Genomic DNA, 27,037 nt, shown 5'->3' with positions numbered 1-27,037 from the left:
GAAAGAAAACGGAGAATCGTTTTGATTGGAAGACTGATATTTTTTCAGTTTTTTTTTTATTAGATGCAACTCATCTGTGGCATAAAAAATTGTGCAAGTTTCACATTTCAGCAAAATATAGTATATACTATCTAAAATTTTATACTTAAAGCTGTGCTATGTTCCTTCTTGTGCCTCACAGGCCACTGTAAACTATTTTAACAAGTGACTCTAATTGCCAGTTACTTACATATGGTGCATCCTCTGTTTTGTGCCCCTGACATCCTAATTCTCTAAGTACCTGAGAGTACGCATACATCTGTCAACTCAGCAGACTTCTCACGTTCAACACCAATAAATACAAGAATATGCAAAGAGCTGCAAGTTTGCAGGATGAGGACAGAAATGGTCATTACAAACACAAAGCATCCAGTACCAGGAAACACTTTGGCAAGGTTATTGCTGGCTACAGCTTGTTTGCTCTGCTAAATGCATGCAGTACTGTTAGTACGGCACTGACAGGTCCATGTAGGAATACTTTCAGACTTGTGCTTTGTCTTGATCGTATTTAAAACAAAGAAACCTTTCCGAGCTGTTTTGACTATCTTTTTAAAAATATGACTTGCAACGTACACTTACTAAGGAATGAACAAAGGCCAGACTTCCCACAATACTAACCAAATTCTTTGGGAAACACAGGAGCTCTCCTTGGATCTGCTCATTTGGGTCACCGGGAGTTTTGCTCTTCAATTTCCTGGGAGAGAACACAGGTTTCTCTACAAAATGATTCAGTGAAGATAATAATTTATCTACAGAAAGACTAAAACTACAAGAGGAGAAGACACTTCTCTCTAAGACAGTCTGGGTGTTACTGGTCTGTACAGCCTGAGAACCTGTTGCAGCCTGTGACTTCTTGTCCCTGCTAAAGCCACTCGCTTCCAGAGAAGCCTAGTCCATCAATTTTTAGTAAAAGCCTAATAGAAAGGTGTCCAACCATTGACAAAGCAGTTGTGAGGACTTTGTATCTGAGTTACTAAAGATACAACACCAAAAACTTTGGAATGCAGTAAAAAGGAGGTTCTACCATGAGACAGAAGCTTCCTTTCAGACCCAGGTACAATCAACTGACTCTGTTCTCGTGCTGCACCATCTCCCCAGCACCCTGCAGCCCCTGCACCCTCAGAGCAGGCTCAGCACCTCCCAGGGCAGGAGCAAGGGGACAGAGCTGGAGCTGGGGGCACTCAGCATTGACCCAAGTTCCCAGCTCTGTCACAGTTCCTGCAGGGCAGCCAGTCAGCATGAACACTCCACACAGAAAAGACAAAACCGCTAATGCAGAGGTAATGAAATATTTCAGGAACACAAGAAGTGGTTGAGTGGAATCAGGGGCCTTTACAGTAACAGGAGCACCAAAGGCATCTCAGAAAGCGTGATCACTCCATTGGTCTGCTGCCATGTGTTGGCCACCCACAGCCACACAGCTAACTGGGTGCTTGGATTAATGGGACTTTAAACACATGCCCGCTTTTGCACACAATTACAAAATTCATAATTCCCTGCACAGCAGATGCTGCTGTCTTTTTACAGGTGTAGCTGCTCTGAGAATCAGACCAAAGCAGTTGTGTCTCCAAAAGGAAAGTGAATCATCTCACATGAAATCTGCCCTGGACTGACTGATCCGCTGTTCTATGGAAAATGATCATGACACAGATATCACAGTTGTTTGAACACTGCTGGTTGTTGCTTTAATTTCCTATGTAAATAAGTGTCATGTAAACATACACAGGATTTCTTACAACTGCTAAAATCATGACCTGCAAAACTACCTACACTCATCTTCCACTTATGGCCTACACTCCATAGGTAAGACAATGAAACCACAAAAGCTGAAGTCATTAAAAGACACATCCACCCCTGAACAGTTCTATCACTCATTGCCCCACTGCTTTTTTTTTTCATGTGTACACATTATTTTAGCTTAATTTTACCAAGTTTCCTTCATACATTATTCTCCAGTGTGTTTTTTGAAGAGATTTTTTTTAAGTATGTATTTTCTTAAACCATAAACACTTCAGTCAAATGCAAGTAGAAAGATCACTGCCCTGGCAAAAGCAGATGAAAGCCTGGCCACCAGGTTTGGCCACCCTCCCTTATTCCAATGGCACCTTTCCCCACAAATGGCTCCAAGATTTCTTGGGCACTGACTTGCACAGGAATGTATTTAGATCCTCAGTATTGTAAGAACTCATTTATTTCTACAATTTAAGAACAGCATAAACAGGAGTGCCAGATTTTATAGTAAGCTCTCCAGCTTCATAAGAAGCTTAATGCTATGTAGTTTGCTGCAGTACTGTACATTCTTTTATAGACTCATTAATCTCGTACCACATGCATTCTTTGGCATCTGACCAGTATTTTAAGGGAGATTTTGAAAATACAAATAGGAGTTGGACTTCCAAATTTCCTGGCTTCCAGTGGCAGACGGGGTTCTAACTTCCCATGTGATTTTCAAAGTTTCCCTTCAAGCACATCTTCCTAAACAGATTGCCCAACCTCCATGTTCAGATACATTGTTAATTTACTTGTGTTTTATTTGGGAAATTCTAGTGCCTTTTCAGTCTCGTATAAATGTGTATATAGATGAATTCTATAAGTAAAGGAAATTTCATGTACAGCCAGTGTTTGCTATCAATGACTCTACTCATTAAATGTATTTACATACACAGTTTTCTGTCTCTTATCCTCCCAGTGTACAGGTTTTTTTATCCAATCATTAACACTCTGCTCCTTTCCATTTCCACCATCAATCAGTGATTTGTTTGTTTTGGCTTATTTCTAGAAACACTCAAAATCACAATAAAAACTTAACATTTGTACAGCATTGAGTGTTTTTTACCTTCAAAAGAACAATCTCCATGAGTGGATGCATATACACATAAGACCTTCTTGCTCAGGACTTCATCCAGTTAAATACCAAATGTCCTTAAATCCTGTGACACTGGTAGGGCTGGAGAGCCCTGGGGATTCACAGGCACAAGTCGGATAAGAAACCTGCACGCAAACTCAAAATCACTGAGAAGATGACATTAAGCTTTCCACTCCAGACCGTGTATGTTGCAGTCCTTGTTTTTCTTCCTCCGCGTGATACTTTGCAATATAATTCAGACCAATTTCTTGCAGGTTAACCCAAAACCCAGTCTAGGATGACGCTGTTTTTAGAAGTTGAAGCGCATTGACAAGTATGTGTGCATTATGGATAGACAGAATTTCTGCCTGTGAGCACATCTAGATTAAGAGCTTTGGAGACTGAAGCCTTAAATAGTCTTTAAGGATGCTGATAGTTACTGACAGGGTGAAGCAGCAAGGAGGATAACTTCAGTCAGAAACAGAATAGTGAGAAGGCATAAACAAAGATCAATGAGCTCTCTTCTTCCCCAGTAAAAAGGTATTCTCATATTAATCAAATCATTAGATGTCCCACTTTCTACATGTTGCATGCTCAAGCAAGTGATTCTCTCAGAACAGAACAGACCCAAATTCCCTGCAAGCCCTAATGAGCAAGTAGAAGCCCCTGGGACTCCCCTCTCCTGTACTTGCTTATATCGTAACATGGTGTTGGACAGAGCACTGAAACAGCAGCAATTGGAAATGAAAAGCAACTGTGCAAGGACTTGTATGTGTTCCACAACTGGACCCCAGTAGCTTCATGGCTGAACAATGCACAAGGGCCACCAAGATGCTTGAAACAAATATGTGAAAGTCCAACAAATTACAGGGTGTGAAGCCTGTTCCAGTCTCCAAGAACCAAAAGTATATATAAACAGGAAAACTAAGGGAAATTACAACTCCCAATGAAGTCTGAGTACTAATCTAATGGTTCCTATGAAGCGAGACTCCAGCACTGTAATTCTGATGATTGCTGCATTTGTGTGCTTTTATCATTTGATAGGGTCTCAAGAAGCAAGGAAGAGATGAGCAGTTATTACATTTGCCAGTTACACTGGAGACTAAACAGCTGAAAAGATAACTTTATACAGCTACTCAAGAGCAATAACAACCAACAGCACTTCCTAACAGCATGTAGCTTATGGCTGCTAAGACTATCCATAACCATGTGCACTTCAGTCTTTCCCAGGACTGAGGGATTTGGCTCTAGTGAAGAGCCAAATTTAAGTAAGGAAGAGCCTTTTAAATAAGGAAGTTCAGATGCAGTTGTAGCTGAGAAAAATCCTTGACGGATTTGTCAGATACTTTCAGCTTCCATTAGTGCCTAAAGGAATCTAAACCAGCAGCAATCCTGCCCAAACTTTGGCTTAACAGAAAGTTTGGGTAACAACTCTTAAGGGGGATTCACTTTTGCTCCCTTCATAAAACCCCCAAATCTTGCATGGCTGTCACAAAACCATGGCACAGAGCTGCAATGCAGTCCTGCCTGGCTGGAGAACAGAGGTGAGGTGACTGCACTAATGGTAACAACAAAAAGTGGGTGCCAGCAGCAGGCAGCCACCCAGGCGGGCAGGCAAAGGCTCTGGGGAGGACTGCTACTTCCAGCAAACATTAAACCTTAGGGAAAAATGGGAAATCATGTCTGTGCTGACTCCATTTCAAAATCATTTAATCCCGAACACTTTGGTCTAAACAAAAATCTGTTTTAAAGAACACCGTCAAGCTGTGGAAAGATCACTCAGTGAATACCAGACAAGGACTTCAACAGCTCACACATTATGACTCTTCTTCACAGGACCAGTGTCTCGCTCTGTGACTGCAACATCATCAGGTGTAGAGCACTCAGAAATGGGAACTAAGTGACCACAGAAATATGATTCACAAAAACATAAAGCTGCTCCCGTCTTACTCCGCGAAGAAAGGCTGCTGGACCCTTCTACATCAGGTAGCCTAACGTGGCAGGTTATAAATCCTCTCCTTCAAATACTTCATAAAAAGAAATCCATCACATTTCATGGTTTATTTTTTGTTTTGTTGTAAGCCAAGCATCTCTTTCACTCTTTCTAGGATAGATATTAAACAAGCAAATGCTGTAGCTTGGTAGGCTGGCAGAGGCTTTCAGTTCTTCATAAATTCTGGACATAATCACCTCATCCTTAAGCAGCTGTGATTTGCTATCAGCTGTTCAAAATGAGTTCAGCAATTACAGTTTATTACCTACATATTTTGGTTCATTGCTAAATGTACTGTTCTTGACAAATATTCCAATATTATTAAATTAAAAACAGCCAGGGGAAGACTGCAGCTATGTTAACTTAAAAATGTCGGATAATTTCATATACATGTGATTTATGAGCACAAATTACTGAAAATCAAAGTGAGTTTTATTCCCACAAGAAATAAACTTTTCTGATATACAATATCATCATAACAGTAAAGTCCTGATGTTTAATCCCAAACTGCTTTAGTCCTGGACCTTAAAAACATATGTTCTGAGACACAAACTGGAATTACCTTGCCTGGGAAACTGCAAGTCTCTATCTTCCAGGATTCAGCAAATGAAGCCAAGCTCACCTGATCTAGTGTTGGTGATAAACCCACCTCAAGCTGGAGCCTGGACCATGCTTACCTCCAGAGAGCCCTCTCAAGTACCACTCCTATTATTCTACAAATTCTAACATGCTTTAACATCTAAAACAGCCCTAAGATTATAAAGACTAGCATTAAGTATTGTGAGAATTAATGCTTTTCAAATACAAATACCTGCTCACTCTCATAGACTGAAATTGAAAGCTTACAACCCCCTCACTCTTAAATAATCATACCAAACTAAGGGAAAAAAAATAATAATTTAAAAAAATCAACTTTGCTATTCAAATGAAGTCTGCAACATCTCAATATTAATCAAAGGGCAAAAAAATTCAGTCACAATTAAACTGCTTCATTGATATCAACTCATCTTTAATCACTACTTTGGTTTTGGTTTAATTCCAGCAATGTCTACAACGAAATGAATATGTGCCTTTAGTGCAGAAATCTTTATTTAAATTATCTTAGACATAATCCAGTTAACAACCAGCCAGTCAGGACAAAGAGAACCGAGAAGGCTGTAACACACACCAGCTTGTAGGAAACACAACCCTGCAGCACGTATTGCTGTCACTGGCATCCCAACACTCCATCTCAAAAACAGCAAAGCAAGAAGTTAAGCCACTCATGCAGGAGGAAAGAAAAAGCCACACATGCTAGGGAAATTCATAAACCAGCCTGTTAGCCAAGTAGAACTTAATGAATTGTAACTGTCTGAGGATTGGTAAGGCTGGGTTTAAGGTAAAATTTACAGAGAAAGTTCCTTTGACAATCTTTGGACCAAATTTCAGCTGGATTTAGTATCCAACTTACTATCCTGGGCATACCTATATCTCAGAGTCCAACTCTCATCTGTTTCACACATTCATCTGTCAAAACTGCCTGCAAATAAAAGCAAGGATACTGGGGTAAGCAAGGACCATCTTGTAACCTGGAATACTTATGGTCATCCTCAACTCTTCAAATAACTGGCTTATAAAAAATTAAAAAAAAAAAATAAAAAAACACCACAAAATCAAACCAAAACCACCACACAACCAAGCTTTAATTCTGCCTCTTGTTCTCACAGAAACTGATAAAGCCACTTTTTTCCAAAAACACAGAGCATTTAATATATGAACAGATAGCCTTGTGTCCTATCACTACAATCACAGATGCTGACTGAACAGAAGGTCTTAAACTGTCAAATTCTGTTGTCTACATGACATTCAAACACAAGTCAGCCCTAGTCAGACTTTCTCTTCTAGGAAGGGAAAGACTCAATAGAGTTCTTTAACACAGACCTCCAGCTGCTATTTAAGAGTGTGCACAGAAACACAGAGGGAGTGCACAGTTAAACCAAAATATGGAATCTGTTTTTTCCAAAATTAGAAACTGAATATAGAAATTATTAAAATACAAATTCTGATTAGAATTCTGGAGTTTACCATTTAGAGACTGATGCTGTTAAACACAATGTTTCTGAAATGATTTTCAGTATTTTGACTTGCTGGGAATAGTTTTGCCTGACTTATTTTCAGAAGCTTACTATAACTTTGCTTACAAAAATGTTAACCAGTAAGCTGCTTTTCACTCAGTCTGTCCATTGACTCAGCAATTTTGATCTGAACAAAGTACTGATTCCTTATGTATTCATATGACCCTTTAATAAGCTAATAAAAAAATCCTAACATGTTTGGATGCACAGAACACTACCTAGATAAAATGTGCAACCCTGTTTCTGAGAAGTAAAATAGTAAGGATTAAATAGACCAGCCACACAGAATAGACAACTGGCAAGACTTTAGAGATCTGATGCTTAGGGTATGGGAACAAACAGGTTTGAGAAGCCAATTACTGCACAAGCAACCCTCAGTGCAAGCTGCTCAGAGCTTACTACAGAGGGGTGTACAGAGGAAGTTTAAGGTTACCTTCATTTACTGCTTCATGGTACCACACTTGCATCTTTGTGAAAAAGATTTCTACTTGTTTAGCTAAATTTATACACATCCTTCAGATCAGGTAAGCTAGTGCAACACCCTGTGTGGACATTTGTATTGCTCTAGAGTACGGCTTAAAGGTGCACATGCATCTTCCTGTGGTAGTTTAAGTGTGTTGATTGAGTTGCTTTCCAGTTTTTTGATCAATGACAAAAATGACACCTCCAAAATCTATTAGAAGGAAGGTCAATGCATTTCAGGACAATCAGCCTTTACAGATCGCATTTTCATGCAAATGGTTCTCAGTCTTGCTAGAAGCTACTGGTGTCAAAACCAGGTATGCTTCCAAAAAACACACCCTTCTCTCCATAGAAACCAGCTCGAGTTCTAGGCCTTTGTCTTGTCCCAAGAAAAAGTGACGGGCCAGAGAGAAATGCTTCATAAATCAGATTCAGACTACAATCACCAAGTGAATAGTGCTTATTTTAGAACAAATATTTCCATGTAAATGCCATATTTCCCCTATAAGGGATATTGCTATACATAGAAAATAATTGACAAGGGATCTAAACACTATCATTTATTCAACACTGCAACTGAAAGACAATATATTTGAGCTCACTCTCTCCAAAGTTCATCACCATATTGAATACAGCAAACAGTTACATGAAATAGTGTCATTGCTTTCAAAAATGTGCAATTTGCTTTTCCTGAAGTCCAAAAATATCAGCATTTCTTCAGTTGCGTTTATCCAGCCCCTTCTAGGGATTCAAATACAGCATCTCCATTATGTCAGTCCTACTGAGAGAGGATTAATGAAGCATAGTGTGAGGCACATGCTGCTGTGCCAATGCCAGATTCTTTGTTAGGTTCTACTGCATTTATTTGCCCCTCTTCTTTCAGCTTCACCTGTCTGAAGTCTTCCCTGACTTCTTCTAGCAGACCTGGCTTGAAAATGACATCCAGTGCTGTCATCGCCAAAGCTTTTGCTGTGCGCAAAGTGTAGAACTGAGCATTCTGTGACCCTACAGAAAAAAACACAACAGCTCAGATTACTAATATGAGATACATACCACCAGCTTACTACATAAGGCATATAAGATCTTCAAGTTTCAATTGCAATAACAGGTTCTTAAAAAATCTGCTTCCATAAATGAAGCATGTCTATTTTCTGATGCCTCAAACCGAATTTTCACATGCAACTTCCTGTTACTAATGTAAACAAGTAAGACTGAAAACAGGAAAATGAGAGTGCACATTTTCATTTTTAGAAAATGCAATTTTATATCATTATCTCTATTATACTTCCAGAGTATCGTGCTTTAGGAGTTAAAATTACTTTATCTTTTGGCTTATGTTTAGAAACTCTGAATATGCAGCTAGGAATAATCCTTCTGGCTAGACGGTTTAGTGAAATCAGGCTTTTAGTAAAAGGAGTGGTCATCCATCCCATATACATTAACTTTAAATGCAAAACCAGAAATTCTACATATAGCCAGTTTTTTTCCCTGCAACTCTGCAATTAACTATATTAATTATTTCAGGGTCTGTACTCAGCTCAGAACCCATCAATTGCTTGAAGAAAGCAACTTCATTTCTATGCAGGTACTCACATGCAGCCACTTTCTGATCTAGTACTGACACTTTCATACATTCAATACACAATAGCTTTGAATACCATAGATGCATGTAAAAGCTTTAATTCTCTAACTGGAAATATTTGTAATTTCTAGATTTGCCATAGTGAAGAATCAGCAACCAGTTCTTACAATGTATAAAGGTTCCAAATATAAACCTCTAACCCTTTTCACTTCCACTCACCTGCAGCTTCTGTGTACTGCTCAGTATGATTCAATGCATCAGAACCAATATAAAAATATGGATGAATCCCAGGGACTACAAATGTAACATTTCCAAAGTCCGTGGAACCTAGAAGCAACACAGAAGTTTTCTTAATGAACAAGTGTTGAAGAGTTTTGAATGCTGTAAGAAAGTGTATGATAGATACTATCTCCAGCCCGTATCTAAAACAGAATATCCTTTGCCCCAAATACCGAAATAAAACCATTTCTAATGAGTCATTACCCATACAGAAATAACCCATCATCAAGATGTTTTCCCTAACTAGCCATCTTCAGAGGCTGCTCTCCAGTGCCCTTCTGATCAATAATCAGTTACTGGATGGCAAGAAGATATATCAACAGTAAATGGAATAGAAACATGCTAATTTTTTATCAAGCATCCCCTGATAGTAAGGTGTTAATTCAGAACCAATGAAAGCAGCAAATCTTGGAGTTGCAAGCAGTCCAACTATTTTCCTGTTACAGCCCTTAGAACCAGGCCAAACAATTTCAACTTTTTACCAGTATGCAAATATTCCGCATTAGGCAGGGGACTCTGAAGTAGGAACAATCTATCTTTGAACAAAAACAGACCAAGGACGACTATTTTTGAGTTACAAAAACATTAACAGCACAAGCACTCTTGAAATAAGATCAGAACTAAACTCCAGACAAAACACCAGTCCTCTGTAGACACAAAGTTCTTGATAGCAACACTGCAAATTTTAATGATGATTCTTTCATGCCTGACTAGCTCCTTCAGTGTGTTAGTGACAGTATCTCAAAGTATAGCCTTATCTATTTAATGATACCATCCAGAAGTAGTAGATCCTTCATAGTGAATCATCCAAGAGTTTGCAACTACTTCCTGATTGCCACTCCCCCCTTCCTCCCCCCACCAAACAAGCAATCTACTCAGTATTTATTAAAATGACATTTAGAAGCTGGAGAAACCAACATGTCAGTTATTGTGAAATTCAGATACTACAGAACGCATTGTTTCATAGTGGGAAAAACAGGGATTGACAAACTAAGATATCAATTAACTTTCTTTCAGGCTGATCAGAACTGCAAGTTTATTTGCTTCGCAATGGCATATAAAAATGACTGTTCCAAAGATTGTATATTATTTGTAACACATCAGGTATCCTCCATATCATAATACTTCCAGGAGAAGAGACACTGCTAATGCCTTAAATGATTGGAGAATATAGATTTTACTTGAAAGCATAGAGTTATTACAAGTGAGTCAACAGAGCCTACATTATGTGATCAAAGAGGACAAGACTAGCTTGCTATTTGCTCTGCCTACAGACAAACAGAAGCAGCAAGGGTTGTCCAAAAAAAAGTATTTTCCCATGAATTTAGTATGCATTTGAAGAAAATCGAACTCTTGGCACAGCAACACATTATTTCAGTTTTCAGTATCAATCTGTTCTTTTGTCAGTCTGGAAAGACAAACCAGAAGTCTAGAAGTTCTGTCTACTCCAGACTAAACCAAAAGTTCTAGACTTGTCCTACCAAGCACTAATACACAAACTGCTGGAAAGACTGTGTTGGCCTTTTTCCCTGCTCTCACTCAGAAAATGAAGTATTAGAAATTTCAGTGCATCCCAGCTCTCAGTCATATAATTCCATTTAAATTTATATCCATATCCAATCTACTACCAGCTTACAAGTTACTTTTGCTGAATAATAAGGGATTTAAAATTGGTATTTTCTAGTAAGATGGAGAACTTCCCAAGCCAAAATTCAGGCAGCTGTTAATTAAAATGTGACAGTCAAATTCTCCCCTCTATCAGAAAACATGTTATGCCCTTTAATGATAACCTAGTGGAATGTTTAAAACTCCCAGTGTTCCAATGGTTTTCATACAAGCATCAAGAACTGTATGCTTGCTAGAGATGTACAGATTGGGATAATTTCTAGCAGCATAATTGCACAGTTATCAGTGCAATATACAGACGTGTGCACTATCATCAACAGAAAGGTATTGGGAGCTCCAGTTTCAAAAATATATCCTGCAGCTGATACTGAAGCCTTTTTGAGTAACTATGCACATAATAGAAGCCAGTATTACCACAAACATGAATGGAAGGGAGAATGCAGAAGATTCCAAGAAGCACCTAAATACAGGTCCAAGCTTCAAAAGCAGTATTTTCTCAACACACTGGCTCCTTCTTAAGAGCATCTGTATCAGTCTTGTGCACAAGAAGCCAGTGACCCCCATGAAGGCTAAAAATAGAGTAAATTATCACAAGCATGGGTGCCTCAACTAAGGCATCTGCTTTGGGAGGTGATCCTTATCCTGTAGCAGAGCTACCCTTACCAGCAGGAGAAACAGCTCATGGCACCTGGTCAAAGGTAGCTCAGATTCACATGATTTCACACCACCCCGGCTGCGTGCCAAACGAGCAGAGCGTGCACGAGGCACACACAGGGCAGTGCGACTGGACAGACTAAAATAATTCTCTGTAATGCTTAGCTGCCTAGAGCGATACCTGTAAGCAGACCGATACTAATACCCATGTAGAGGTGGCAGCGAGTACGCTCATCTGTTAACGACTTTTCTGCTGCACAGACATGGAGAAGCAACTGAGCTATCTTCCTTCCCTTTCAACAGAAGAAACTGATATCCTAAAAGAAAACATTGAAAACCATATGAAAACTAAAGAGAAATACAGGTCTTGAAAAAATGAGACAAAACACTCAACCCCTCCCAAAAAGGGCAGCATACAAAATTCTACTCCTATGTCTCTGTAGACTGTAATTTGTTATGACTCCTGAATCCCCACTGCAAAAATTCAGAGAAACAGCTGTGGAAAGAAAATTCGGTAAAACCCACTGCAGTATGCAATAAAAGCATAATTGGTCAAGCACATTTTGATATTCAACAAGCCATTAAGGACAAGACAGGCATATGAAGAGTTTCGGTTTAAGCAAGTTAATGTTTAGCATGTCATGTAAGTTTCATATGAAAGTACTATTAGAATTAGGTGTCTATACTAAATTCAAAGTCCTCTGAACCAGCAGAATCACCAGTATTCATGATCTTCATCCTTAATAAAACAGTCTGAAGGAAGCAACTAGCAGAGCTCTGTAAAGTTTCACTACAGAAAACATTCTAAATAAGAATCCTCAGGCCCTTTCTTAGGCTAAATGAGCCAAGTACTCTCCCTTGTACAAGACTGAATAAAGAAAAAACAAATCTGTCTTAGGTTTAAAATAAAATTATAACTAAAGACAATGAACAAACTGGAGAAAATATGCTAGCATTGCCTTAATTTGGAAAGGAAGTAAGAAACAAGAGAAAAACAAAACAAAACGAACCAGAATACCATTAGATATGCTGTCTCCCCCCCACACAAAGAAGTCTGGAGAATTCTGTCCCCAAACATCAACACCTCAACTATCCAAAGATAACCTGCATTTAATATGGAGAAGATTAGTACCACAATCAAACTATTTAGAATAACAATTTTTTTTAACTGAAAACAATATTTTCCCTCCAAGCAAACAGAAAAGCCTTTAATATGAGTGGAGTAAAAGCATTTATGTATACAATTATGATCAGTAGTAAAGGCTGTAAAGTACCAGCAGCAGTTTTAAAACTTGAACACAGCTCCTGTAGGAGGATTCTGGAAAAAAAAACAACTGTTAAGGGCAACAAGAAACCCACCTGAGCATTCAAGAATTCACACTCCTATTACCATGCCTCTGAGAGACAGCGTGAAAGTGAAATAGTTTGTGACATAGTCAAGTCTGAGAAGTAAACACCTACTTGCATGTTATCCTTTGGAAAACTAATCTGTTCAACTCATTAATTAAAATTAGAAACAGAGAATCATCTGTTAATGGAAAGATTTAATTAGGTTCACTGAGATGCCTGAACTTCCACTTAAAAATGCATTCCAAAACTCACTCTTAAATGTTTACATGTAAGCTTAAAAAATATTGTTAAACAAGGTTCCTAAAAACCCAATCTCATCTTCATCCATAGCATAAACCAGAACTCCATATATCAAAGCAACAGAATGAACCACAATTCATTCCACATTCTCATGTTCTCAGTAAGACAGGTCTTAGCTTTCCATCCTTTCATCCCTCTCCCCAACCAAACTGTCTTTCTCAAAATATTTACAGAAATATCAGAAAATTATTACTGCTTTCCATGCTTGCTGGGAAAATTTCTCAGCTTCTACAACAAATACAAAAACACAGGCCAGAAATACGATGCTTTTACAGAGCTTCAATTTTCTCATTTGGCTCTTTTCTCCTAACCTACCACTATCCCATTATTTTATAAGCTTAGATTTATCAGCTTTTAAGTGTAAGTCATAACAAAAAAATCAGATTGAATTACCTGACAAACCATTCAAAATACTGTCTTCTGATATAAACTCTATTCCAAGCTTCTTTCCATTCTCCTTGTAAACTTTCTGCAGAATCTTATTTGGAAGCACATTGTAGTAGTCATTTTCACCACCTTTGATTTCCACCTAGACAAAAAAATAAAACCCAAATGATTAGCTATTTTTTACCAACCTAAGTCAGCATAATGTAAACAATTTAAAGCCTGGAAAAGTTAAATATACACCCATACTTCAAGCCCACATGAAAACAGACGTAAGCGCTAAGTTTCTTTCAAAAATAAAACATTCTGCCAAGTATTAGGTTTGATGAAAACACAGCTGGTGTTCTGTCAAGCTTGCACTAAACAGCCAAATTGCAGAAGCATGTATTTTACAGATAGCATCTCCAAAAACAGCAAGCAAACATTTCCTTTAACAGCTTCTAGTGTTTTCCACTGCAGGCACTATTAAACTAGTCAGAAATCGATTAAGTCTTTCACCAAATCCTATTTTACTATTTTTCTTTAGAACATTTCCAATAACTACAGCCACATTCATAAAGTGACTTCACACAGGTAAGGAGTTTGAAAGCAAATGTAAAAAACATACCAATAACAAGTTTCAAAAGAGATCTTAACTTTCATTCTGCATAAAGTACACTTTTTGAAATCCTCTTCTAACTACAGGGAAGGGGCCCTAATAGGAAAACAGCATCAAATGCCTCAAATAGACCTTAGAACTCAGTAGTTCACATTCCTATATGCTATACCTATTTGTTCTGATGATCACACACATGCTTTTCACAGCTGTGTTTGCCATCAGCCTGTAACTACAGAGCAGGTAGAACCTCCTATCTTAATAATGCATTGCAAGGGAATGATAGTGCTGGAACCAGCTACAGGTGAGACACTTCCATTTATTAAAAGAAAAAAGTGCTAACTGAAAAAAAAAAATCACTTAATTTGCCATGTTTGATTGCTACATGAGCCTGCTGCTCAGTTGTGTTCAAAGGAAACAAGGATGCTCCAGCTCACCAAAACATCTGAAGGTCACTTCTATATTGAAGGGCCAGGAGGAGGATCTTGGAAATCACAGACTGGTCAGACCATCCTACCCTCAAGCTCCTGGTGAGATTATGGAACAAATAAATCCTCCTAAAACCCATTGTCCAGGCACACGAATCACAAGGCAATTGTGAATATCCATCACATTCATGGAAGAGGAGATGGTGCATAACCAAGCTTAGTTTTTCATGGTAACATGTCTGGCTCACTGGGCACAGAAGAGCTCCAGGCTCAAAGTGATGATCAGTGGCACAAAAATCCAAATTGCCTATTATTTATGGCATCCATCTGCAATAAATACTGGGTGCCATTACTTATTTAGTATCTTTATTCCTGATGCAGACAACTCCTGTGAGACCACACCTGGTGTGTTATGTTCAGTTTTGTGATTCTCAGCTCAAGGCTGGAGCAAATCTAGGGGAAGGCTGACAAGACGATTAGGGTGCTGGAGAACATGACATACAGGGAAAAGTTGAAAGGACTTAGCTTGTTGAGCCTTCAGAGAAGAACATTAAGCTATCCAGAGCTACTAGATGGAGAGGGTAGAGAGAAGACATAACCAGACTTCTAGAGATGCCGAGTGATATGAGAGGCAACAAAAGAAATTCCTATTAGAGACCGCAGCATCACAGAAGTTGGCTAAAGCTGGAAAGTACCTCTGGATGTAACCTAGTCCAACTCCACTGCTCAGGAGGATCACCTATAGCTGATTGCCCAGGACCATATCAATGCAGCTTTTCACTATCTCCAAGGATGGAAACATCACAATCTCTCCAGGCAACCTGTTCCAGTGCTAAGCCATGACAATATAAACATCAGGAAAAATCTTGTTCACCGTAAGTCTGGTAGAGCACTGTTGAGAGGCTATAGAATTTCACCCTTGGAGATACTCAGAAGACCATGTGGCACTGAGCAGTCTGTTCTTAACTGCTCCTGCTCTGAACAGAGCTAGACTAGATGACCTCTGGATGTCTCTCCCAACCCAGATTATCCTGATTATGTGGCATTCTATTTATAAAACAAAGGTTTCTTTCAGGACATAAAGCAAGCAGTATCATTGACATTTTTATTTCCTTCAGCTGAACATCAGGCAGATAAATGCCGCAAGCCTTGATTTCCTCTTCTGGCCTACCTTATGTCCAGCATAATAGAAACACAGAGTCACAAATAGATTCTTACTTTGCATCCTGTGGCTAGTGCTGCAGATCTGAAGCAGTTCTCAACCTTCTCTGTCAGAACAGCAAGATCTTTCACTGAAGGGGCACGCAAGTAAAATTCCAGTTCAGTGTAAGAAGGAATGATGTTAGGTTTCACACCACCATGTTTTATTACACCTGCAGAAAGGGATAAGTCATGTTATCAGTGTTAAATGCAAATGCTTGATCTTCAGCCCTGTCATGAAACTCCTTGCTCAACAACTAAATATGTAAAAAAAAAAAAAAAGAACAGTATGCGGATGAAGTTTCTTCATATCAGGTTAGGTGGAATGACATTGCATTCTTTGGTTAGACATCTGCTATAAACCCAAAGACAAGCCAAACTAGCATTTGTAATTCATTTCCTGAAATTCAATGTATCAGTCATAAAGTAATCCGGCTGCCTTTGAAAAAAAGTAGAAAATTGTTATAAAGGCTACCTTGGATTCTAACTTTTAAAGCTTTCCTCAACTAGAATGCTTCCAACTTATGCTATCAGCTTTGAGAGAAACTGAGTACATCGTGTTTCCCAGGAATACTGGAATATGTGTATGTTGCAGTGTCTAGAACATTCATTAGATTCCTCCTAGTAATTATTTAGAAATATTGGGGTGTATAATATATAAAATACCATAATATTTAGCTATTTCAACAACAAAAAAAACCAACTGCATACCTTACTTCTACATTATATTTCCACACATTAACAGCACATCACTTTCAACAGACTGCTTGTTTCCCTGGCCTCCTATCCTCAATTAGATAATGTGGAGTAAGATTTGTTTTCTACAGAACCTGAGAAACTACCGGCCTTAAATGAAAATATTGCACAAAGTTATGGATGTGTGTCACTGAAGCCTGAGAAGACAGCACTACCAAGATGCAAACAGGCAACAAGCCTTTACTTCTAGTGCATAAATCCTTTATGACTTTGAACTCCCCCTCCTCAAGTAAAACCTTTCCAGTTTCAAACACAGTCAAAGTAAAGTGCGAACTAAGCCACCATCAGTACTAGCCCAAACAAAAGGAACAGCTCAGATAAGGAACAGACATCACAGAAAAGGAACCAGCCAGTCAGTCAGTAAGTAATGATGCAAACTTGCATGACACATAGCATGTTTGCCCCTAACAAATAGCTCAATACTAATTTGTCTTCCAAGGCATTTGTGAATGGAACTGGATGGAGTCTAAGAGTATGTCTACACTTAGATTTCAAAGTAACTGCAATATGGACTGGACATCAGATCTGGCTTAAAAAGTAGGCTGCCCACACACTGCCAATAGCACCTAGCTCACCCTGCTTCTAGATGGAACCTTTTAAAATTTTTAACAGCCTGTTTAATACAATTTCTTGAACATAAAAAAAAATCTACATTTCTATTTTTCAAGGGGGCAACATTTATTCCACTCACAAGCAGGGAAGAAAGAAACTTATTAAATATTAGACAAACACAAACTGACTTTGTTCAACTATATAAAACATTGCTTAGAAATTCTAAACTTCAACTAAAGGAAACCCACTAACAAGAACTGAAATAGTTAACACTAAGATTTTTAGGATCACTTAAGTCAGCCATGGCTGTTACTGCAAATCTGCAACACAAGACCTCCGTCACACCATTTTAAAGAAAGTATTCTTGAAACTAAATCTCATTCATGCTGCTTATACCTTCCCAGAAGTATTTTAAGTATTTCCATTTTGAAAATCAAGTTTATGACAGTTATATCAACAAAGTAACATAAGTTTTACTATGGTTCAGGAAACATTAACTCCGGGAAGCCTGTTTACATACTTAGGTTTTTGTCTACATTACTCATGCAGCCTTCAAAAACTAAGATAGGAGTAGTTATGTTATACAGTCCTAAGATTACATTCAGCCCTTTGAAGGCAACTGCGAGGCTGATGTGGCTCCCAGTGAAAATGTGTTTGACACCACTGGCTTAGATCCAATAGCAGACTTAAGCACCTCCAATCTTAAACCGGCAACACATGAGTTTCAGACACTAGAACTCCTAAGTGCGTGCCCTGTTTCCTACAGAGTAATAGGATAGAGCTAAGGCTGTGCCCTCTGTCTAAAATTCACTTGGGTATGCTGCACAGCAGAACTGCAAACATCTTAAACTACAGTCAAAAGGGTTTTAGGGCTTCCAGACTCTAGCCAAGTATCCTGGAGAGAAATACAGGCATATATTATACACGACAAGCAGCCAAGACATTTAATGTTCATTGGCTTAGAACTTCTTGAAGTGTTATACACTTGTAACAAGATTTCTAAATAAAGTTCTACATTCCTAAGACCTGTAGAAATGGCAAAGTTTCTTCAACTTGGAAAAAGTTGTGTTGGGTGCAATAAGAGAAACGAGGGTTTATGGCTAAAGGGCAGCTTCCATCTCAACTTCTGAAATCTTCTCACTGTACAAAAAGAAATGCATGATGTTGAAGGAGTACAAGTCAAGCTTAATGTTTAACATGTCTTATTGCACAATGATCTTTCTACTTCAAGGTCTGCTAGATATTAAATATTACAATCCAGTGCACATCTAGTTCACCAGGGTACTAACCAGAATTACAGGCTTCAACCATCACTTGTTTTTTGTACTTCACTCTAGACTACTACACTTTCCCATAAACAAAAATGCCATCTAATTAATAGAATGTGTACTACAAAAATGATGTAGTAAGTAATACTTCGTTTTTCAGAAGCATTTAATCTTACACTTTTGCAAACAAACTTTAAGGAATTCAAGGCCATGTACCAAAATAAACTCAGCTTTTTTTTTTTCTTCATTTCTGAATTGCAACTTTAAGTGCAAAGACTTAATTTGGCTAGACGCTACCAAGGCACTCTTCTCCTCTTTTGAATCTGACCCATATGCTTATTTTCAGAAGTTAGTTCTGCACAATGACATGATTTTAAATATTACAAACTATTTAAATAAAATAGTGCTATTTAATAATATTTGAAGTGACTATGCAAGTTCAGTGCAATAATGCAATATTTTAAATTGGAGAATTTTCTAAGTTAGTATTTCAACAGCCTAAATTCACACTTGTGGGACATTAGATTTAACAAAGATCTCACCATGAACTCTCCAGGTCGGTTTCATTTGCTGTCTTAAAACAGACAGATTGTTGTATGCAAGAACAGCAGCATCTAATGCATTAACTCCTTCCCAAGGATAAGCAGCAGCATGAGAAGCTTTTCCATAGTATTTCACAGTCACACTAGGAAATAAAAGGCATTGCTTATTTGTTTTTTCATTCACTGAAAAAAACCCTCTAAAATAAAAAGTTCCTTTTGTTCACACAAGTGTTTGTTATTTAAGTTTTGTGCAGCAGAACACCAAACAGTTTACCTGGCACTACATTGTTAGGAAGTTGAACTGTCTTGAAGTACAGAAAGATGCTGAAAGACTTCTAGAAAAATCAACAAAATTGAACGATATCAAGAGCCAATCAGGCAAAGAAGGTACCAGTAACATACCACTATACAGCCCTTTCCCAAGAAGTACAAGTTTCACATACTACTTAAATGTCTCCAACACTTTAATACCTCCTAACTGTTCTGAGACTTAACATTCCTAATGTTCTTCTCAGAGGATAAAAAACCCCTTTTGTCCAATTTAAAATTAGTTTATTATTCTAATTCTTATCAAAAGCCAATAAAAACGTGTAGAGTGTGTAAGACAGCAAAAGCACATTACTAAGATCGCATACAAGCCATGTCTAAATAACAGATGCCCAACTTTAAAAGCGCAGTAAAGGCATAGCCTAGTACAAAATACACATTACCATGCTACAGCAAGGATGCTCTTTCCTTGCACATCTCAAAAATGCTGGCAGAAAAGCTTGCATCAAGAAAAATCTAGTGCAACCCCCAACTTTGCCGAAGCCCTGAAATACCACACCTAAACATTTTAGTAAGAATTCATGCTTGGCTTCATCTTCTGAGGGCCATTCATATTAACCTCAATAAATAATATTTCAAATTACATGGAAAGCCTTTACATAATGGGCAAATATTAAAAACTGACAACTATATAAGGCATTACTAGCTATCAAACACACAAATACTAGAGGTTTTTATCAATACCAGAGATTTTACCTAAATCTGTACTCAACACACAGTTCTTTACACAAAATACTCCATCCTGAAACTCAGAGTTTCCCCCTGAGATACACAACCTGTCTCATACCCAGCTAGGACCAGCCTAACATCCTTCTGTCTCACACAGATGCTAACTTTGCCACTTATCCTGAACTGACCCCTCATGCTGTGAGCCACAGCACAGCTGTAAGTTAATATGAGAACTTTAGTACTGGAGAGCAAAGAGGGACACAATGGAGCGGAAAATCTCTCCTGCTACTGCCTGCAATCAAAATTAACTATGCCCTTTTCCATCCTCCAAGAAAACCATACATCCCATTCTGTAAAGTATGAGTTTTACTTAGAATTTATTATCATTATGAAATCAAGATAATAAAATCTATCTATTAACATCCCAAGAATTAGACTGCAACCCTTCAAATCAGCTCACAAAGAAGGCAAGGCAGATCCCTGGATATTCTCCAAAAAAAAATGGAGGGAAGGCAAAGTAAAGCAGAAAGTCATGATGCAACAATATTTTTTTTTCTCCCCACAGGGAACACATGCTTCTTAAAAGTTGTTTCAGCATTCCTTTTCTTGTACTTCTGTTGGTACACAAATGTCACTTACTCTTAGGAAAATCCACCAGATTTTCATGAATAACAAAACCCTAAGCCAGTTTAAGAATATTAACAGAAGAATGTGGATCCTGTTTGACTAACAATGAATAGAACGATTAGGCAAAGGATAAGTGAGTAAGAATCAGCAAATTTTGGCTTGTATTCACCAAAGTTATCCCAGTACGTTAAGTTTACTTCTGGCACAAGCCAGTTTCAGAGCTTGCAGATACAGTAATACTAGCAATTTAATGATCACCAGTCCTTTAATTCCTTGGAAATAACCAAAGGATTGGTTACAAGTCATCAGAACAGTCTTTGTACCTTTGGAATCTCATCATCACATAAATCATGACATAAGCCAAGTATATCAAGATTTTTGAGGTTGTAAGCTGTTTCACTCAGTACTTCAATTCCATGCCTGCTCTATTATTCACAGTTTAAAGGCTCCCTAGGACTTGCATCCTACAGCAGACCATCACCTCTGAAGGGGTATTTCCAAATCTTATTGTATCAAGCTCAAAAGGCTATTGCAATAGTTGAAATCAACAGAAAGACAAAACTGTCAATGAAAACCCCTTGAAGATTATAAATATTGCCTCAAGGTACAGCAACCAAAAGCCAAGCTGAGCTAAGTTTTGAAGGTGATTACAATAACCAGAGTCTTTAGAAGACAATGATACAATAACAAGACTCTTTAGAAACACAAGGATGGAATATAGCAGAGAGCTAGCTAGGTAAGGAAGAATAGGCGCTGCTAAGCTCATCTGCCTTACCATAGAACTCTGCAGTAACAGAAGCAAATTGCCCACCAGGAACAGCACTGACAAAGGCAAAATGGCCAATAAAATCAAGCATGTAGGAGCTGAAGGTAGCACAACCAAGATAAAAACAGGTCCCAGTACATCAAGTGAGAAATGGCTGGAAAACCAGCTACTTAAATATCATAGAATTTAATCAGAGATAGCCAAACTTAATACTTGGAAAACACTGTTGCACTGGAGGGAGGTTACCAGAGGAGTCTCTGCTAGTCTCAGGCTAGCTGACAAAAAACACTGAGTGATGGTATGACTGCTGCCTATACTTACACTGGGGGTACACACGACAGAAAGCCAAGAACTACTTTGAACAAAAAAAGAAAGCTGATGTGAGAGTTAAGAGATATAAAATGGCCATGATTAAATTTAGGTTGGAAGTTAATAAGGATTCAAACAGCAGTCAGGCTTGGCTGTCTGGGTCTTCCAAAAGTGGCAGAGAAAACCTGAAGCAATTTTAAAAGTTATTAAAATAAAATGCGTAGAGAGGACTATGTGACCTGATATCCAGGAAAGCAAGAACTACGATCCATGAGACTCCCTGCAGTTCCTTAAAGAAAAATATATAGAGAGAGAGGATAATCACACATGTTTAAAAAGAAATGCCTAGAAACTTCAGAATAAAGACTGGATTTTTGGGACACATGCAAGATTGTCTCAGAGCAGTCAGGGATCTTTAACATTAGGCTGAACATTTTGGAAGAACAGCTCGGAGTGTCCATAACAGTGACCTGGCTCCTTAGCTGACTACAGATACTGCTTTATCTGAAGGGCACCTGCAAGGTCTCTGGCCCCACGTCCAGCTCCTCTTCTCGGGGAGAGGGAAAAGGCTGATAACAAGCCAACCCTTTCCACCTGAACCTACTCACTCACTCGTGCTCCGCCACATCGGGCAGGTAGGCTGCGTTTTCCTGCGAGGGGTGTGCCATAAAAACCACGTCCAGCCCGTCAAATGCTCCGGCGTTTATGAGGTCGATTTTGCCTCCCCCTTGTTCCTCCGCGGGCGTACCCAGCACCGTGACCTGCAACACAAACGCAGGGAGTCAGGCCCGAGGGGGCCGAGGTCACCACCTCCGCCCCGGGGAGGCCTCTCACCTGGACACCGACGGGCGCCGGCTGCGGCAGGCTCTCCAGGGCGGCCTTCAGCCCCAGGGCGGCTGCGGCTCCCACCTCAGCGATCAGGTTGTGCCCGCAGGCGTGACCGATGCCGGGCAGAGCATCGTACTCGCAGAGGAAGGCGACGCGGAGCGGGCGGGCGCCCTGGGAGGCGGCCGTGCCCCAGTCGGCGCGGAAGGCCGTGTCCAGCTTGTAGCGCGGCTGCACGGCCCAGGCGGCGCCCGGCAGCTCCCCGCTGGAGAAGAAGCGGGTCATGGTGTCGTGCGCCTGGCGCTCCTCGTACGCCAGCTCGGGCTGGCTCCAGATGTCGCGGCTCAGCGCGCCCAGCCGCGCCGCGTTCAGCTCCACGCTCTCGCACGCCCGCTGCTTCAGCGCTTCCAGCGCCGGCAGCGCGGCGGCGGGGCCGCCCTGCGGCAGGTCCTGCGGCCTCATGAGGGAGCGGCGGGGCGGCCCTAGAGACACCTGCCTGACCGCCCGTACCTGTCCGCCGGCGTGTGAGCGGAGCCTGCCGCTCCGCCCCTTTTATAGCCTCCTCAGCGCCGCGGGGCATGCTGGGAAGCGTAGTCCTTCGCCCCGGCGCGGCCTGCCGGCGGCTCCCGGCCAGAACTACCCGTCCCAGCGCACACAGGGGCCGCCCCTCGTCCCGCCCGAGCCGCCAGAGGGGCTGCGCGGGCCCCGCCGCGGGACCGCCCTCGGGCCGGGCTGCAGCTGCGGGCGGCGCGCCCAGTGGCACTTGGTGCTCCTGGCGGCTGCCGTGTGGTGCTGACTGAACACGCGTCTTGCTCACTCATGTATTTACCATTGAAACAAGCTAAACTCAGCCTTCGCCTGCGCTCCGTGCGCCGTTTCCCAGAAACTGCATTCAAGATCTGCCATAACTGCAGCGCTTGGAAATTAACAACATATTTTCTCCAACATCTCTCTTTCTTTCTTTTTTTTTTTTTTTTAAACTAGAAGTCCTGTCCGCATGGATTTTGTTTTCTCCTTTACATTTATTTGGTATTTCTGAACTGCAGGCCAGCACAGTGCAGCTGGCTGGGTGGGGGCAGCTCCAGGTGCTCCCCACTCCTGTTCAGCCGCTTCCACCGCCTTTGCCCGTCCTCTTCCTGCACCTGTGGGGCACATGCCCCGTCCAGTCACACAGCTGGACCCACAGCGACTGGCAGCAGGGCTGCTTTGTTCATGCACAGCAAAGCTCATGCCATCCACAGCACTGCACGCAAACCACGTAGGCTGCACCTTGGCACAGTCCATGTGCAGAAAGTTCAGGTCTCTTGAGAAGCCTTGGACTTGCTGCCTTGCCTGCCTCCTGGCATGTGGGCACACAAGTGCTGTCCAAAAGAGTCCAAGCAGTAACCGTCTGTGGCTTTGCTGACTTTCAAAAAGAAATTGTGATGATCAAATGCACTTTTTTTTTTTCCTGAAGTTGTTGTGCAACTTAGCATTTGTTTAAAATCCCATGTGCACATATCACTAATGATGGTTTATGAGTAATTGGAATGGGCATGGAGTACTCATCCAGAGTTAATATTAGATACAAGCCAGATAGCAGGGACTGTGGCCAGATGCAGGGCCCCTGCCTATCTAACCAAGTCAACAAAATGACAATTTTGTATTCATTGAATGACCAGAATTCACTTTCTGTTCATTTTAATAATGGATTGTCAACTATGTCCTTTCTCCACAGCTTTTCTGTCACCTGGTGCTTTGATATATTGAACTGCAGATCTCCTTTTCATGCAGAAGATGAGGTGACAGCCAAACCCTACATGACTCTCGATCACTCCAGACAGAGTTCAGGCTCCTGTGCCTTGTATTTGTCACGAGCTATTTTTACTCTTGTGACCCAGTCTGGCAAGTAACGTGGTTGTGGTTGTGGCTGGTTCTTTCCCTCCACCCTCAAATCCTTCCAAGTAGAATAAAACCCTCCACCCAAAAATGTGCACTGAAATTCCAGCTACTTTGTACATGCAGCTGGGATTTGTCAGCAGTTGATGGGGCACATACTTAGCAAAGGGGTCATGTAATTCAGGTCCGCTTGCCAAGGGATTTCGAGGAGTGGAAGCCTTTAGCAGCAGTCAGGGTGTTCCTGAGGACAGTGCCAGCGTGCTTTAGGAACAACCACTCTAGGCATCCGTCAAACTCAACCATGTTTGCACTTGTAAAAAGAGCTGGGTCCCACTTTAAGTTTTAGTGAAGGAGGGAAAAAAGTCCACACATTTTTTCTTCTGAAGTACCTGGTTCTCTGTGGCACCACTGTTCACTATATAGTTTCATATTTCTTCAACAAAAATGTGGGGTCCTGCTCAGGCTGCTGTACTTTTAGCACAGATTCATCCTGTACACTGAATAGCTTTATATGCCTGATCAGCAGTTTTGCACCCAATGGTGGGTGCTTGCAATAGTTTTAAAGTCTGCAAACTGGAAAAATGAACACTGGATGATGTGACATTTAAGTGGCTTGCACATGTTTCTTCAGGAGGATTAAATCTACTGTGGAGACCTTGTCCATTTGCTCTAACAAAGCAAGAGCAATGTCGTGAGTCATGGTTTTGTGAGGAGGACTACCACAGGGGGAGCCCTGCATTAGGAGTCATAGATGTTCGCTGATAGTGGGGAAAAGGCGAGAATCAGATGTGAACTCTTGGGCTCCATTTCTGTGCAGAAGAGCAGTATCTTCCACAGACCACAAATTGTTTTGCCTCTCCTCCAGCCATCACCTCCTTCCACTAATACCCTCCCAGTTTGCATTTGCCCCAACCTGGGGTGCTTGTTACAGCACCTCTTACCACATACAGACATTTCTATTCTCCACTTCTCAGCATCACCCAAAAAGTACTGCTTTGCCCTTCCAGACTCCAAGTTGATGTTTGCAGTCCCATCCTCCTCACCTAATGGATCCTAGTTCTCCAGTCCAGCTCCCTCCTCCTGGCTGTATTCTCTGCCTCTACTGGGCACCAGTCTCTCCTTCCCAGCTCAGTCTTTGCTGAAGACAATCCCAGTTCTTTGCCCAGCCAGCCCAGGTCAGTGCTCCACTTGTCTCCTGTCCCAGCCTCCCTAAACCTTATTTTCTTTACAGCTTTCAAAGTCTGCTCTTCTACTTTTCCTCTTTGCTCCTACCTCTTCTGTACTTTTTGTGCAGTCTCTACTCATCTGCGTCTGATGCAGAAAATGCCCCGTGTGGTGCAACCTGTGATTTGAAAATGGAATTTTTTGGCTGAGTTAGTTTTCTGCTGGACTGCTGAAATGGCTCTGCAAGGGGTCAGGTGAGAGCAGTCACCATAGCCCACTGCAGAGGACATGCCACCGCATGGCCAGGGTGATTGTGACACAAAAGGCAAAGTCAAAGTGGCCAGCGCATGAACTGGTTCTAGTCTAGGACTGGCTTAGGCCGCTTTGGCATTGCAGCTGAGGGTGCTGTGGGTTCAAATTGGAACACAAGAGGTTCCACTTAAATTTGAGAAGAAACTTCTTCTCAGTGAGGGTGCCAGAGCACTGGAACAGGCTGCCCAGGGGTGTTGTGGAGTCTCCTTCTCTGGAGACATTCAAAACCTGCCTGGACTCATTCCTATCTAGCCTCAACTAGGTGTTCCTGCTCCAGCAGGGGCATTGGACTAGATGATCTTTTGAGGTCCCTTCCAATCCCTGACATTCTGTGATGAGTTCCAGAACCGCAGCTGAGCCTGAGCTAATGGGCACAGGAATGGTGAGCAAATTGTGCTGTGGCAGCTGCCTCCGAACAAACCGGCTGCTCATTCAAAGGGCTGAAGAAGGAGCAGAGAGTGCACAGGAATGCAGGTGTCTGAAAGGGAGACAAACTTAGTTCTGGTTCATCCAGGGAAAATTTACAACTCATGGAGAGAGGCTAAATTACTTTTAGGGATTATGTTATCTGCTCACAACTTGCTGTTTTCTTTTCCAGCTGAGACATCTCCGAAGACTAAGCAAGGCCACCAGGATTTTTTTCTCTGTCACAATTGAAACAGTTCTATGGCTTCTGAAATCAAACCAAATTAGGAAAGACAGAGGAAAAAGTGTATTTTTATTCATAAGCAACAGATACATGCTAAATGAGCCTTCTATTTGTTTTATACAAAGTCCTTGCCTTCCTAGTCTTGTTCCTATTCTGTCTCTTCCTCAGCATGTGTTAATTTCTTGTGTTGAAGAACTATCAGGTGTTTACCACAGAGATGTGATAGTACCTATCAAATCAAGCAATAATTTTCTTCCTCCTTATATTAGAAAACTTCATTTCACAGTTATTACACTACCACTATTTTTATCCTACTTTAAGAGAAGGCACCAGTCTTTTAACATTTTATGCCCATTTGTAAAAAACATTGAATGTCACCAGTAGGAATAAAATATTTGTATATAGTTTCTTCATTTTCTGTAGACTGTGCCCTGAGTTATGATTATGACAATATTGTTTTGTAGTTAATCTAAATTATAAGTCTACAAAATGAAAAACATATATCCAAAACATGTTGTTCTGGTCTACCAGATTTAGGAAAG

General features: G+C 40.6%; 1 protein-coding gene across 6 annotated transcripts; it reads right to left on the bottom strand.

The window, feature by feature from the left end:
• Positions 1 to 8: 8 nt before the first annotated feature.
• On the bottom strand, positions 9 to 23,003 carry PM20D2 (peptidase M20 domain containing 2). Of its 6 annotated transcripts, none has more exons than XM_080341263.1 (8): positions 22,502 to 23,003; positions 22,280 to 22,428; positions 18,970 to 19,112; positions 15,870 to 16,024; positions 13,638 to 13,773; positions 9,255 to 9,362; positions 8,343 to 8,458; positions 9 to 733 (listed from the first exon to the last, which is right to left on the bottom strand). In XM_080341263.1, the coding sequence occupies exons 1-8, from the start codon at positions 22,952 to 22,954 to the stop codon at positions 707 to 709; spliced, it is 1,287 nt and encodes a 428-aa protein (XP_080197389.1). In that variant the 5' UTR covers positions 22,955 to 23,003; the 3' UTR covers positions 9 to 706. The 6 variants fall into 6 exon arrangements, 5 of the variants coding, with proteins under 5 accessions (XP_080197389.1, XP_080197390.1, XP_080197388.1 ...); XM_080341264.1 differs by lacking the exon at positions 9 to 733 and adding an exon at positions 5,180 to 8,231; XM_080341262.1 differs by lacking the exon at positions 9 to 733 and having other exon boundaries at positions 5,183 to 8,458; positions 22,577 to 23,003.
• Positions 23,004 to 27,037: the final 4,034 nt, after the last annotated feature.

Source organism: Nesoenas mayeri, assembly GCF_963082525.1.
Source record: "Nesoenas mayeri genome assembly, chromosome: 3".
NCBI classification, from domain to species: domain Eukaryota; kingdom Metazoa; phylum Chordata; class Aves; order Columbiformes; family Columbidae; genus Nesoenas; species Nesoenas mayeri.
The sequence above is the reverse complement of the archived record's forward strand: the minus strand, read 5'-3'. Positions and strand labels throughout refer to the sequence as shown.

Coding starts and splice junctions, on each gene's coding strand:
- PM20D2 (XM_080341261.1), bottom strand. CDS start 22,954: ATGAGGCCGCAGGACCTGCCGCAGGGCGGCCCCGCCGCCGCGCTGCCG. Junction 22,429..22,501: donor CGGCGCCCGTCGGTGTCCAG/GTGAGAGGCCTC, acceptor TTTGTGTTGCAG/GTCACGGTGCTGGGTACGCC. Junction 16,025..18,969: donor ACCGACCTGGAGAGTTCATG/GTGAGATCTTTG, acceptor CCCTTTCTGCAG/GTGTAATAAAACATGGTGGT.